The sequence below is a fragment of the Oncorhynchus tshawytscha genome, unplaced genomic scaffold, assembly GCF_018296145.1.
Source record: "Oncorhynchus tshawytscha isolate Ot180627B unplaced genomic scaffold, Otsh_v2.0 Un_contig_5383_pilon_pilon, whole genome shotgun sequence".
In the NCBI taxonomy this organism is placed as follows: Eukaryota; Metazoa; Chordata; class Actinopteri; order Salmoniformes; family Salmonidae; genus Oncorhynchus; species Oncorhynchus tshawytscha.
Window position 1 is genome coordinate 36,956 of NW_024609457.1, and position 15,822 is coordinate 52,777.

At 44.9% G+C, this 15,822-nt stretch overlaps 2 protein-coding genes and 1 long non-coding RNA gene across 3 annotated transcripts in view; 2 read left to right on the top strand and 1 right to left on the bottom strand.

Annotated features, from left to right (window-relative positions):
• drg2 (developmentally regulated GTP binding protein 2) overlaps positions 1–4,974 on the bottom strand; it is a gene marked incomplete at its 3' end in the record, with an annotated part of 40,300 nt that extends 35,326 nt beyond the window's left edge. Inside the window, 2 exon segments of the mRNA XM_042315392.1 lie at positions 3,454–3,559; positions 4,898–4,974. Coding sequence (XP_042171326.1) covers positions 3,454–3,517 — 64 coding nt within the window.
• gfer (growth factor, augmenter of liver regeneration (ERV1 homolog, S. cerevisiae)) lies at positions 4,967–8,680 on the top strand. The gene is made up of 3 exons (XM_042315391.1): positions 4,967–5,400; positions 7,715–7,923; positions 8,247–8,680. Exons 1-3 carry the CDS (start codon positions 5,188–5,190, stop codon positions 8,407–8,409), a joined length of 585 nt encoding a protein of 194 aa, XP_042171325.1. The 5' UTR covers positions 4,967–5,187; the 3' UTR covers positions 8,410–8,680.
• LOC121844905 lies at positions 5,414–6,095 on the top strand. Its single transcript, XR_006082210.1, has 2 exons — positions 5,414–5,861; positions 5,893–6,095. It is a non-coding gene; the product is annotated as an uncharacterized LOC121844905 (long non-coding RNA).
• Positions 8,681–15,822: the final 7,142 nt, after the last annotated feature.

The following is a 15,822-nucleotide window of genomic DNA, read 5'->3' on the forward strand; positions in this document are numbered from 1 at the left end:
CTATACAGACACACACACACACACACTACTATACAGACACACACACACACACTATACACACACTACTACTACAGAAACACACACACACACACACTACTATACAGACACACACACACACTACTATACAGACACACACACACACTACTATACAGACACACACACACTACTATACAGACACACACACACACTACTACACACACACACACACACTACTATACAGACACACACACACACACACACACACACACACACACACACTACAGACACACACACACACACACTACTATACAGACACACACACACACACACATACACACACTACTATACAGACACACACACACACACACTACTATACAGACACACACACACACACTACTATACAGACACACACACACAGACACACACTACTATACAGACACACACACACACACTACTATACAGACACACACACACACACTACTATACAGACACACACACACACACACTACTATACAGACACACACACACACACACTACTATACAGACACACACACACACTACTATACAGACACACACACACACTACTATACAGACACACACACACACTACTATACAGACACATACTCACTACTATACAGACACATACTCACTACTATACAGACACATACACACACTACTATACAGACACACACACACACACTACTATACAGACACATACACACACTACTATACAGACACATACACACACTACTATACAGACACATACACACACTACTATACACACACATACACACACTACTATACAGACACATACTCACTACTATACAGACACACACACACACTACTATACAGACACACACACACACTACTATACAGACACATACACACACTACTATACAGACACACACACACACACACACACACACACACACACTACTATACAGACACATACACACACTACTATACAGACACATACACTCACTACTATACACACACATACACTCACTACTATACACACACATACTCACTACTATACAGACACACACACATGTATTTAGTGTTGTAGATATGTGGTAGTGGAGTAGGGGCCTGAGGTGTGTAGTGAATTCTGGTGGAGTAGGGGCCTGAGGGCAAACACATAGTGTGTAGTGAATTCTGGTGGAGTAGGGGCCTGAGGGCAAACACATAGTGTGTAGTGAATTCTGGTGGAGTAGGGGCCTGAGGGCAAACACATAGTGTGTAGTGAATTCTGGTGGAGTAGGGGCCTGAGGGCAAACACATAGTGTGTAGTGAATTCTGGTGGAGTAGGGGCCTGAGGGCAAACACATAGTGTGTAGTGAATTCTGGTGGAGTAGGGGCCTGAGGGCAAACACATAGTGTGTAGTGAATTCTGGTGGAGTAGGGGCCTGAGGGCAAACACACAGTGTGTAGTGAATTCTGAAATGAATGTATTGTAATGTTTTTAAAATTGTGTAACTGCCTTCATTTTGCTGGATCCCAGGGAGAGTAGCCGAGCTAATGGGGATCCATAATAAACCCCAGGAAGAGTAGCCGAGCTAATGGGGATCCATAATAAACCCCAGGAAGAGTAGCAGAGCTAATGGGGATCCATAATAAACCCTGAGCTAATGGGGATCCATAATAAACCCCAGGAAGAGTAGCCGAGCTAATGGGGATCCATAATAAACCCCAGGAAGAGTAGCCGAGCTAATGGGGATCCATAATAAACCCCAGGAAGAGTAGCTGAGCTAATGGGGATAAACCCCAGGAAGAGTAGCCGAGCTAATGGGGATCCATAATAAACCCCAGGAAGAGTAGCTGAGCTAATGGGGATCCATAATAAACCCCAGGAAGAGTAGCTGAGCTAATGGGGATCCATAATAAACCCCAGGAAGAGTAGCTGAGCTAATGGGGATCCATAATAAACCCCAGGAAGAGTAGCTGAGCTAATGGGGATCCATAATAAACCCCAGGAAGAGTAGCTGAGCTAATGGGGATCCATAATAAACCCCAGGAAGAGTAGCTGAGCTAATGGGGATCCATAATAAACCCCAGGAAGAGTAGCCGAGCTAATGGGATCCATAATAAACCCCAGGAAGAGTAGCCGAGCTAATGGGGATCCATAATAAACCCCAGGAAGAGTAGCTAATGGGGAGCTAATGGGGATCCATAATAAACCCCAGGAAGAGTAGCTGAGCTAATGGGGATCCATAATAAACCCCAGGAAGAGTAGCTGAGCTAATGGGGATCCATAATAAACCCCAGGAAGAGTAGCTGAGCTAATGGGGATCCATAATAAACCCCAGGAAGAGTAGCTGAGCTAATGGGGATCCATAATAAACCCCAGGAAGAGTAGCTGAGCTAATGGGGATCCATAATAAACCCCAGGAAGGAAGAGTAGCCGAGCTAATGGGGATCCATAATAAACCCCAGGAAGAGTAGCCGAGCTAATGGGGATCCATAATAAACCCCAGGAAGAGTAGCCGAGCTAATGGGGATCCATAATAAACCCCAGGAAGAGTAGCCGAGCTAATGGGGATCCATAATAAACCCCAGGAAGAGTAGCTGAGCTAATGGGGATCCATAATAAACCCCAGGAAGAGTAGCTGAGCTAATGGGGATCCATAATAACCATAATAAACCCCAGGAAGAGTAGCTGAGCTAATGGGGATCCATGATAAAAATACACTAATTCGTGCTCACACTCTAACTGTGACATAAGTTGATTGAAATGTCCTGGTTAGACAGACCCCACTAACGAGGCCTGACAGAGGAACTGGCTAGCTAAAATTGTCCAAGTTCACCTTTTCCCCCCGATGCCTTGAGATGGATGAAATCATATCTTGAAGGCAGAACTCAGTGTGTCAGAGTGATCCTTAATGGCCTGGCTCCCCCTCCACTCAGTACTTTTGTTTAACAGAAAACCCAAACATATGGCAACAGATCCACAAGGTCTGCCATGAGAGGTGACTACAGTTCCCTTAAGGAAAAGCACCTTTAGTAAATCCCTTTTCTCTGTGAGAGCTTCCCATGTCTGGAATACACTGCCATCAGACACACAACTGCACCACATATCACACTTTCACAAAATGCTTGAAGACATGGCTAAAGGTCAATCAGATTTGTGAACATGGTCCCTAGCTGTGTGTTGCCGCTCTCCATGTTGTCTGTTGTCTGTAGCTTGTGAGGTGTGGAAACACTTTGTTGCTTTTATGAATTTTGTCTTGCTGCTTTTTGTCCTATGTTGCTCTGTCTGTATGCTACGTCTTGCTTGTCCTATGTTGCTCACTGCTCAATGATTGTCTGTATTGTAATTGTTTTTAATAACCTGCCCAGGGACTGCGGTTGAAAATTAGCCGGCTGGCTAAAACCGGCACTTATACTGAAACGTTGATTAATGTGCACTGTCCCTGTAAAAATAAAATAAACTCAAACTCAACCCAGCCGGCCACTCTCGGCACACCTCTGTCTTACCTTTGTTTTTCTGTGTTCGAGAGATCTCTCTCTCTATCTCTCCTATCTTCTCCAAGATACCCATGTTGTCGTAGCGGGCAGGTTACACTTCTAGTCTGGTTACTGCCTGGAGAGAGACACACATCAGACTGGTTACTGCCTGGAGAGAGACACACATCAGACTGGTTACTGCCTGGAGAGACACACACATCAGACTGGTTACTGCCTGGAGAGAGACACACATCAGACTGGTTACTGCCTGGAGAGAGACACACACTACATCAGACTGGTTACTGCCTGGAGAGAGACACTACATCAGTCTGGTTACTGCCTGGAGAGAGACAGGCATCAGACTGGTTACTGCCTGGAGAGAGACAGACATCAGACTGGTTACTGCCTGGAGAGAGACACACATCAGACTGGTTACTGCCTGGAGAGAGACACACATCAGACTGGTTACTGCCTGGAGAGAGACACTACATCAGTCTGGTTACTGCCTGGAGAGAGACAGGCATCAGACTGGTTACTGCCTGGAGAGAGACAAGCATCAGACTAGTTACTCTCCTGGAGAGAGACAGACACACTACATCAGACTGGTTAGTGCCTGGAGAGAGACAAGCATCAGACTAGTTACTCTCCTGGAGAGAGACAGACACACTACATCAGACTGGTTAGTGCCTGGAGAGAGACACACACTACGTCAGACTGGTTACTGTCTGGAGAGAGACTGACATCAGACTGGTTAGTGCCTGGAGAGAGAGACACTACATCAGACTGGTTAGTGCCTGGAGAGAGACACACACTACATCAGACTGGTTACTGTCTGGAGAGAGACTGACATCAGACTGGTTAGTGCCTGGAGAGAGACACACATCAGACTGGTTACTCTCCTGGAGAGAGACACACTACATCAGACTGGTTACTGTCTGGAGAGAGACACACTACATCAGACTGGTTACTGTCTGGAGAGAGACACACTACATCAGACTGGTTACTGTCTGGAGAGAGACACACTACATCAGACTGGTTAGTGCCTGGAGAGAGACACACTACATCAGTCTGGTTACTGTCTGGAGAGAGACACACATCAGACTGGAACCACTGGAGGCTGCTGGGTGGAGGACGGCTCATAATAATGGCTGGAACGGAGCGAATGGAAACCATGTGTTTGATACCATTCCACTCCAGCCATTACCACGAGTCCACCCTCCCGAATGAAGGTGCCACCAACCTCCTGTGACTGAAACGTGTCAACACTGCTACTCCCCAATAGCCTAGCAAGCTCGCTAACTAGCGGTAGCTTCCTGTGTTAGGCAACTAGTGAGAAGACCGCAACATTCATTTGTCAATCAAATAAAAACTACAGATTTAACTAAAAATTAAGAAGTTAACATACAAACACAAAACTGATCAGCCAGTAGTAATATCTATGAAAAATATACACTTTAAATGTGTTCGACTCAACTGCATGCATAGAAAAATGACATCACAAACCGGAACTACAGGGTTCCGTTCTCTTTTGATTCCGGTGGGGAACAAAACATCTAACGTTAAATACCTGGAAAAATAGTTCCTGGTCAAATATCAAGTAGTTTACAGAACACTATTCGAGTGGACTTACTGCCCTACATGTTTAGAATAAATTCAGACGTGTAGTTGGTGAACATGGAGGCCGGGTGTCATATATAGAACACATGGAGGAGGAGTTATAAAGCGTTATAACGGAAGCGTCCTTCAGCCGCGGGTTCTGGTCCGATGACAGATCCTTCCCACGGTAACACAGCGGACATGGCCGCGTCCACCGGAGGATCATCCACCGCGGGCATCCAGGGGTTCCCCATCATAACCGGCAGGCCCCCGGAGGACAGCACCGGTAAGGACCCGGAGCAGACCGGAGAACCGAAGAAAAAGCCGTGCAGGGCTTGTACCGACTTCAAGTCGTGGATGAAGGTCCAGAAAACGCCACAGGTGAGCATGGCTCTCGACCTTCGCCCCTCCCGAGTCCGTACGGGAGTTGCAACGATGGGACAAGACTGGAACTACTACCAATTGGATTTCACTAAATTGGAGAGCGAACGGAATTTTAAAAAATAAGATTTTTAATTTTTTTATTCCATGGGAGAGAAACTGTGAATTTAATTATCTGCAGTTGACATAGCTAAGTAAATGGAAGAATACTCTTATTGCAATGTGGGTGGCTCTTAAAATAGTATTTGGTTGTGCATAGTGTAGTCTTCGGCACAAGGTGTTGCCAGGGAACAGCACCCTCTTAGATGTAGGAGGTGACGATCTGCAACACGGATTGGCTCCCGTGCTGAGGTGAAGAGCTCAGAAGTCCCTGCCCTATCCAGAGGTCCCTGCCCTATCCAGAGGTCCCTGCCCTATCCAGAGGTCCCTGCCCTATCCAGAGGTCCCTGCCCTATCCAGAGGTCCCTCCAGAGGTCCCTTCCCTATCCAGAGGTCCCTGCCCTATCCAGAAGTCCCTGCCCTATCCAGAAGTCCCTGCCCTATCCAGAAGTCCCTGCCCTATCCAGAAGTCCCTGCCCTATCCAGAAGTCCCTGCCCTATCCAGAATAGCCTTCTCTCTAGATCTTTGACAGCTGGATCTGCTATCCTTTCACCCTCCTCCATGGCCATAAATTCATTAAACTATTTACCCATTTAATAACCAGACCTTCATACAAACTTGCTATATGCTGAATTCTTGACGCACAATCGACTGTTCTGCAATATGCTGCCAGCACACCCACAAGTGAGCTACGCATGATGTACTGACGCGCACGGCCAGTTTCACTACCGTGCATTCTAATTCCAGCGTCTGCACTCTCCTTCACGTGTATAAAAACACACGTTTCTTTTGATTTGGCCTTTAGAAACTGACTGTCCTCTCAGACTGAAGGTTATGAGCGTCAACCTACCGTAAAGCTACTTGTTTGAGACAAACGTCAACCGGCCATAAAGCTACTTGTTTGAGACAAACGTCAACCGGCCATAAAGCTACTTGTTTGACACAAACATCAACTGACCATAAAGCTAATTGTTTGACACGACCATAAAGCTACTTGTTTGAGACAAACGTCAACCGACCATAAAGCTACTTGTTTGAGACAAACGTCAACCGACCATAAAGCTACTTGTTTGACACAAACGTCAACCGACCGTAAAGCTACTTGTTTGAGACAAACATCAACCGACCGTAAAGCTACTTGTTTGAGACAAACATCAACCGACCGTAAAGCTACTTGTTTGAGACAAACATCAACCGACCATAAAGCTACTTGCTTGACACAAACGTCAACAGACCATAAAGCTATCACTGTTTATGTAGCTGATAAGATGTTTCCTCATGGACACCTCTGTAAGCTGCCACTTTGTTCTGACTCGGCCAGGCCTCTACTATTATCTAATAGAGGATCTATTTAGATTAGTAGACCTGACTGATGTCAGTGTGGATAGCCTACTAACTCTGCCAGGCCTCTACTATTATCTAATAGAGGATCTATTTAGATTAGTAGACCTGACTGATGTCAGTGTGGATAGCCTACTAACTCTGCCAGGCCTCTACTATTATCTAATAGAGGATCTATTTAGATTAGTAGACCTGACTGATGTCAGTGTGGATAGCCTACTAACTCTGCCAGGCCTCTACTATTATCTAATAGAGGATCTATTTAGATTAGTAGACCTGACTGATGTCAGTGTGGATAGCCTACTAACTCTGCCAGGCCTCTACTATTATCTACTGATGTAGAGGATCTATTTAGATTAGTAGACCTGACTGATGTCAGTGTGGATAGCCTACTAACTCTGCCAGGCCTCTACTATTATCTAGTAGAGGATCTATTTAGATTAGTAGACCTGACTGATGTCAGTGTGGATAGCCTACTAACTCTGCCAGGCCTCTACTATTATCTAATAGAGGATCTATTTAGATTAGTAGACCTGACTGATGTCAGTGTGGATAGCCTACTAACTCTGCCAGGCCTCTACTATTATCTAATAGAGGATCTATTTAGATTAGTAGACCTGACTGATGTCAGTGTGGATAGCCTACTAACTCTGCCAGGCCTCTACTATTATCTAATAGAGGATCTATTTAGATTAGTAGACCTGACTGATGTCAGTGTGGATAGCCTACTAACTCTGCCTGTGTTTCATCATGTGGTAATGCCCATCAGACAACGCAGTCAAGCAGAATGTGTGTCTATCTGTATCCCTGTGTGTGTGTGTCTATCTGTATCCCTGTGTGTGTGTGTCTATCTGTATCCCTGTTTGTGAGTAGGCGGCCCCAGCTGAGCATGTGGAGCGGCAGCCGGAGTGTCCGCTGGACAGGGAAGAGTTAGGGCGTAACACCTGGTCCTTCCTGCACACCATGGCAGCTTACTACCCAGACCGGCCCTCCCCCAGACAGCAGACAGACATGGGACAGTTCATCAACCTCTTCTCTAAGGTCTTCCCCTGCGAGGAGTGTGCTGAGGACCTGCGGACAAGGTCAGGGGTTAGAGGTTATGTTATTGTGTGTTACGTTGGCTGGTGTTGAGAGTTGTATAATTGGTTCTAGTGGGTTAAAGGTCACAGATGATTGGCAGTAGATACAGGTCCACTTCCTGCCCAACTAGATACCCAGGAGTTGCATTGCATCAATCAATGGTTGCATGCCACGTCATCCACTATGCAGTCGGGCGTCAGATTGCTATATTATATGTGGTTAGCTGATCTGTTAAATACCTGTCCAGGCATTGTAAGATCGTCTGCAATGTAGTCGAGTAGGGACTCCACCACAGTGTTGATGACATCACTTCCTGTTTCCTCAGGCTGAAGACCAATCAGCCAGACGCCAGTAGTCGCCACGCCCTCTCCCAGTGGCTGTGTGGCGTCCATAACGACGTCAACGCTCGGCTGGGGAAGCAGCCGTTTGACTGTTCCCTCGTGGATGAGAGGTGGAGGGACGGTTGGAAAGATGGCAGCTGTGACTGATTCATTACTGTTACCTGGGAACTGAGAGATACAGGACACGTCTATTCACATCCTGTTCCCTGTATAGTAGCGTTTAGGGAACTATCTGGCATCTGACACAGAGACTGTTCTATTTTCTGATTGGCTACGGATCTACATGATGTTCACTATCAATCTGTTGTCCAGTTCCTTCAGAAAGTATTCAGACCCCTGGACTTATTACACATGTTGTTGTGTTACAGCCTGAACTCAACATGGATTACATACCCCATAATGACATCACAATACCCCATAATGACATCACAATACCCCATATTGACATAATGACATCACAATACCCCATAATGACATCACAATACCCCATAATGACATCACAATACCCCATAATGACATCACAATACCCCATAATGACAAAAGTGAAAACAGGTTTTTAAAAATGTTATCAAATGTATTGAAAATTAAATACAGAAATATCTAATTTTACAAGTATTCACACCCCTGAGTCAGTACATGTTAGAATCATCTTTGGCATCGATTTACAGCTGTGAGTCTTTCTGGGTAACCTTTGTGGGTAATTCTCTAAGAACTTTACACACTTGGATTGTACAATATTTGTACATTATATTTTTTGCATGTTTTGGAATACTCCCCGTATCTGTTGGGAAGCAGACAACCAGGTTTTCCTCTGGGATTGTGTCTGTGCTTCGCTCTATTCCGTTTATTTTTATCCTAAAAAACTCCCCTAGTCCTTGCCGATGACAAGCATACCCATAACATGATGCAGCCACCTCATCTTTGAAATTATGAAGAGTGGTACTCAGTGATGTTGTGTTGGATTTGCCCCAAACATAACGCTTTGTATTCAGGACATAAAGTTAATTTCTTTGCCACATTTTTGAAGTTTTACTTTAGTGCCTTATTGCAAACAGAATGTATGTTTGGAATATTTTTATTCTGTACAGGTGTCCTTCTTTTCACTCTGTCAATTGGGTTAGTATTGTGGAGTAACTACAATGTTGTTGATCCATCCTCGTTTTTCTCATATGATCACAGCCATTAAACTCTAACTGTTTTGCAGTCGCCATTGGCCTCATGGTGAAAACACTGAGCGGTTTCCTTCCTCTCCGTTAACTGAGTTAGAAAGGACGCCTGTATCATTGTAGTGACTGGGTGTATTGATACACCATCTAAAGTGTAATTACTAACTTCACCATGATCAAAGGTTTGATTCTGTGTTTGAAATTCACTGCTCAACCGGAGGGACCTTACAGATAATTATATGTGTGGGGTACAGAGATGAGGTAGTCATTGTATGTGTGGGGTACAGAGATGAGGTAGTCATTCAAAAATCATGTTATTATTGCACACAGAGTGAGTCCATGTGACTTGTTAAGCACATTTCTACTCCTGAACTTATTTAGACCGTAACAAAGGGGTTTAATCAAATCAAATGTTATGTGTCACATGCGGCGAAATGCTGAATACCAACTATGCAGTTAAGAAAAATACATGTTAAGTAAAATATAAGAAAGAAAAGTAACAAATAATTAAAGAACAGCAGTTCAATAACAAGGCTGTATACAGGGGGTACCGATACAGAGTCAATGTTCGGGGGCACTGGTTAGTTGAGGTAATATATATACACTACCGGTCAAAAGTTTTAGAACACCTCATTCAAGGGTTTTGATTTATTTTTCTTTTGTAGAATAATAGTGAATTGACTACAGGACTATTGACACATGGAGTCAAGTAGTGACCAAAAAAGAGTTAAACAAATCAAAATAGATTTTATATTTGAGATTCTTCAAATAGCAGCCCTTTGCTTTGATGTCAGTGTTGCACACTCTTGGCATTCTCTCAACCAGCTTCATGAGGTAGTCACCTGGAATGCATTTCAATTAACAGGTGTGCTGCCTGAATTTGTGGAATTTATTTCCTTAATACGTTTGAGCCAATCAGTTGTGTTGTGACATGGTAGGTGTGGTATACAGAAGATAGCCCTATTTAGTAAAATACCAAGTCCATATTATGGCAAGAACAGCTCAAATAAGCAAAGAGAAACGACAGTCCATCATTACTTTAAGACATGAAGGTCAGTCAATACGGAAAGTTTCAAGAACTTTTAACGTTTCTTCAAGTGCAGTCGCAAAAACCATCAAGCGCTGTGATGAAACTGGCTCTCATGAGGACTGCCACAGGAAAGGAAGACCCAGAGTTACCTCTGCTACAGGAAGACCCAGAGGTAACTACAGGAAGACCCAGAGTTACCTCTGCTGCAGAGGATAAGTTAATTATAGTTACCAGCTTCAGAAATTGCAGCCCAAACAAATTGCTTCACAGAGTAACAGTAACAGACAAATCTCAACATCAACTGTTCAGAGGAGACTGTGAATCAGGCCTTCATGGTCAAATTGCTGCAATGAAACCACTACTAAAGGACACCAATATGAAGAAGAGACTTGCTTGGGCCAAGAAACACGAACAATGGACATTGGACCGCTAGATATTTGTCCTTTGGTCTGGAGTCCAAATTGGAGATTTTTGGTTCGTACCGCTTTGTCTTTGTGAGATGAGGTGTGGCAGAATGGATGATCTCTGCATGTATGGTTCCCACCGTGAAGCATGGAGGAGGAGGTGTGATGGTGTGGAGGTGCTTTGCTGGTGATGCTGTCTGTGATTTTTTTTTACATTCAAGGCACTCTTAACCAGCATGGCTACCACAGCATTCTGCAGCGATGCGCCATGCCATCTGGTTTGCTCTTAGTGGGACTATCATTTGTTTTTCAACAGGACAATGACCCAACACACCTCTAGGCTGTGTAAGGGCTATTTGACCAAGAAGGAGAGTGATGGAGTGCTGCATCAGATGACCTGGCCTCCACAATCCCCCTACCTCAACCAAATTGAGATGGTTTGGGATGAGTCGGACCGCAGAATGAAGGAAAAGAGGCCAACAAGTTCTCAGCATATGAGGAAACTCCTTCAAGACTGTTGGAAAAGCATTCCAGGTGAAGCTGGTTGAGAGAATGCCAAGAGTGTGCAAAGCTGTCATCAAGGCTATTAGTTGTGATGTCTTCACTATTAGAAAATAGTGACAATAAAGAAAACCCCTGAATCAGTAGGTGTTCTAAAACTGTTGACCAGCAGTGTACATGTAGGCAGAGTTAAAGTGACTATGCATAGAATAGCAGCAGTGTACATGTAGGCAGAGTTACAGTGACTATGCATAGAATAATCAGAGAATAGCAGCAGTGTACATGTAGGCAGAGTTAAAGTGACTATGCATAGAATAATCAGAGAATAGCAGCAGTGTAAAAAAGAAGGGGGGTCTTATAGCTGGGGGTAGAAGTCTTATAGCTGGGGGTAGAAGCTGTTGAGGAGTCTTATAGCTGGGGGGGGTAGAAGTCTTATAGCTGGGGGGGGTAGAAGCTGTTCAGGAGTCTTATAGCTGGGGGTAGAAGCTGTTCGGGAGTCTTATAGCTGGGGGTAGAAGCTGTTCAGGAGTCTTATAGCTGGGGGGGGTAGAAGCTGTTCAGGAGTCTTATAGCTGGGGGTAGAAGCTGTTGAGGAGCCTTTTGGACCTAGACTTGGTGCTCCGGTACCGCTTGCTGTGCAGTAGCAGAGAGAACAGTCTATGACTTGGGGGTAGAAGCTGTTGAGGAGCCTTTTGGACCTAGACTTGGCGCTCCGGTACCGCTTGCTGTGCGGTAGCAGAGAGAACAGTCTATGACTTGGGGGTAGAAGCTGTTGAGGAGCCTTTTGGACCTAGACTTGGCACTCCGGTACCGCTTGCCATGAGGTTGCAGAGAGACCAGTCTATGACTGGGGTGGCTGGAGTCTTTGACAATTTTTAGGGCCTTCCTTTGACACCTCCTGGTATAGAGGTCCTGAATTGCAGGAAGCTTGGCCCCAGTAATGTACTGGGCCGTACGCACTACCCTCTGTAGTGCCTTGCTTTCGGAAGCCGAGCAGTTGCCATACCAGGCAGTGATGCAACCAGTCAGGATGCTCTCGATGGTGCAGCTGTATAAATCCTTTTGAGGATCTGAGGACCCATGACAAATCTTTTCAGTCTCCTGAGGGGGAATAGGTTTTGTCGTGCCCTCTTCATCACTGTCTTGATGTGCTTGGACCATGTTAGTTTGTTGGTGATGTGGACACCAAGGAACTTGAAGCTCTCAACCTGCTCCATTACAGCCCCGTCAATGAGAATGGGGGCGTGCTCAGTTCTCCTTTTTCCTGTAGTCCACAATCATCTCCTTTGTCTTGATTACGTTGAGGAAGAGGTTGTTGTCCTTGCACCACACGGTCAGGTCTCTGACCTCCTCCCTATAGGCTGTCTCATCGTTGTCGGTGGCCATGCAGTCATGAGTGAACAGGGAGTACAGGAAGGGACTGAGCACGTACCCCTGAGGGGCTCTTGTGTTGAGGATCAGCGTGGCGGATGTGTTGTTACCTACCCTTACCACCTAGGGGGCGGCCCGGCCGTCAGGAAGTCCAGGATCCAGTTGCAGAGGGAGCTGTTTAGTCCCAGGATCCTTAGCTTAGTGATGAGCTTTGAGGGCTCTATGGTGTTGAACGCTGAGCTGTAGTCAATGAACAGCATTCTCTCATAAGTGATCCTTTTGTCCAGGTGGGAAATACTTCATGACTGAAGATTTGTATTAATTTAATTTGTAAAAATGTCTAAAAACATAATTTCACTTAGACATTTTGTATTGTGTGTATTATTGATCCCCAAAATCTCAATTGAATCCATTATAAATTCAGGCTATAACACAACAACCACGTGGAAAAGTCAAGGGGTGTGAAAACATTCTGAAGGCTCTGCAGATATTCAAACATATCGAAGATACTTGCACATATTTCCCTGGGGAAAATCCCTTTGAATTTACAGTACCTGACCTATCCAACTACAGAGCTCCTGGTGTACCTGAACTATCCAACTACAGAGCTCCTGGTGTACCTGACCTATCCAACTACAGAGCTCCTGGTGTACCTGACCTATCCAACTACAGAGCTCCTGGTGTACCCTGACCTATCCAACTACAGAGCTACCCTGGTGTACCTGACCTATCCAACTACAGAGCTCCTGGTCTACCTGACCTATCCAACTACAGAGCTCCTGGTGTACCTGATCCAACTACAGAGCTCCTGGTCTACCTGACCTATCCAACTACAGAGCTCCTGGTCTACCTGACCTATCCAACTACAGAGCTCCTGGTCTACCTGTCTACCTATCCAACTACAGAGCTCCTGGTGTACCTGACTACTATCCAACTACAGAGCTCCTGGTCTCCAACTACAGAGCTCCTGATCTATCCATCTACAGAGCTCCTGGTCTACCTGACCTATCCATCTACAGAGCTCCTGGTCTACCTGACCTATCCATCTACAGAGCTCCTGGTCTACCTGACCTATCCATCTACAGAGCTCCTGGTCTACCTGATCTATCCAACTACAGAGCTCCTGGTCTCCAACTACAGAGCTCCTGACCTATCCAACTACAGAGCTCCTGGTGTACCTGACCCTATCCAACTACAGAGCTCCTGGTGTACCTGACTACAGAGCTCCTGGTCTACCTGACTACAGAGCTCCTGGTCTACCTGACTACAGAGCTCCTGGTGTACCTGAACTACAGAGCTCCTGGTCTACCTGACCTATCCAACTACAGAGCTCCTGGTGTACCTGACTACAGAGCTCCTGGTGTACCTGAACTACAGAGCTCCTGGTCTACCTGACTACAGAGCTCCTGGTCTACCTGACCTATCCAACTACAGAGCTCCTGGTGTACCTGAACTACAGAGCTCCTGGTCTACCTGACTACAGAGCTCCTGGTGTACCTGACTACAGAGCTCCTGGTACCTGACTACAGAGCTCCCTGACTACAGAGCTCCTGGTGTACCTGACTACAGAGCTCCTAGTGTACCTGAACCACCTGACTACAGAGCTCCTGATCTACCTGAACTACAGAGCTCCTGGTCTACCTGACCTATCCAACTACAGAGCTCCTGGTGTACCTGACTACAGAGCTCCTGGTCTACCTCAAATCAAATCAAATCAAATGTATTTATATAGCCCTTCGTACATCAGCTGATATCTCAAAGTGCTGTACAGAAACCCAGCCTAAAACCCCAAATAGCAAGCAATGCAGGTGTAGAAGCACGGTGGCTAGAAAAACTCCCTAGAAAGGCCAAAACCTAGGAAGAAACCTAGAGAGGAACCAGGCTATGTGGGGTGGCCAGTCCTCTTCTGGCTGTGCCGGGTAGATTATAACAGAACATGGCCAAGATGTTCAAATGTTCATAAATGACCAGCATGGTCGAATAATAATAAGGCAGAACAGTTGAACTGGAGCAGCAGCACAGTCACCTGTGTCACCAGTCACCAGTCTACCTGACCTATCCAACTACAGAGCTCCTGATGTACCTGGCTACAGAGCTCCTGATGTACCTGGCTACAGAGCTCCTGGTGTACCTGGCTACAGAGCTCCTGGATCTGACTACAGAGCTCCTGGTGTACCTGACTACAGAGCTCCTGGTGTACCTGACTACAGAGCTCCTGGTGTACCTGATCTACAGAGCTCCTGGTGTACCTGACTACAGAGCTCCTGGTGTACCTGACTACAGAGCTCCTGGTCTACCTGACTACAGAGCTCCTGGTCTACCTGACTACAGAGCTCCTGGTCTACCTGACTACAGAGCTCCTGGTCTACCTGACTACAGAGCTCCTGGTCTACCTGACTACAGAGCTCCTGGTCTACCTTACAGTCTGTCTGGGTGTTAATACATGTCCTGGATGTTACATAGTAGATGTTAGTGTATGATCTATATAGTGTATGATCTACATAGTGTATGATCTACATAGTGTATGATCTATATAGTGTATGATCTATTTAGTAGATGTTAGTGTATGATCTATATAGTGTATAATCTACATAGTGTTTGATCTACATAGTGTATGATCTATATAGTGTATGATCTATATAGTGTATGATCTATATAGTGTATGATCTATATAGTAGATGTTAGTGTATGATCTATATAGTGTATGATCTATATAGTAGATGTTAGTATATGATCTATATAGTGTATGATCTATATAGTGTATGATCTATACATAATGTATGATATATATAGTGTATGATCTATATAGTGTATGATCTATATAGTAGATCTATATAGTGTATGATCTATATAGTAGATGTTAGTGTATGATCTATATAGTAGATGTTAGTGTATGATCTATATAGTAGATGTTAATGTATGATCTATATAGTGTATAATCTACATAGTGTTTGATCTACATAGTGTAAGATCTATATAGTGCATGATCTATATAGTGTATTATCTATATAGTGTATGATCTATATAGTAGATGTTAGTATATGATCTATATAGTAGATGTTAGTGTATGATCTATATAGTAGATGTA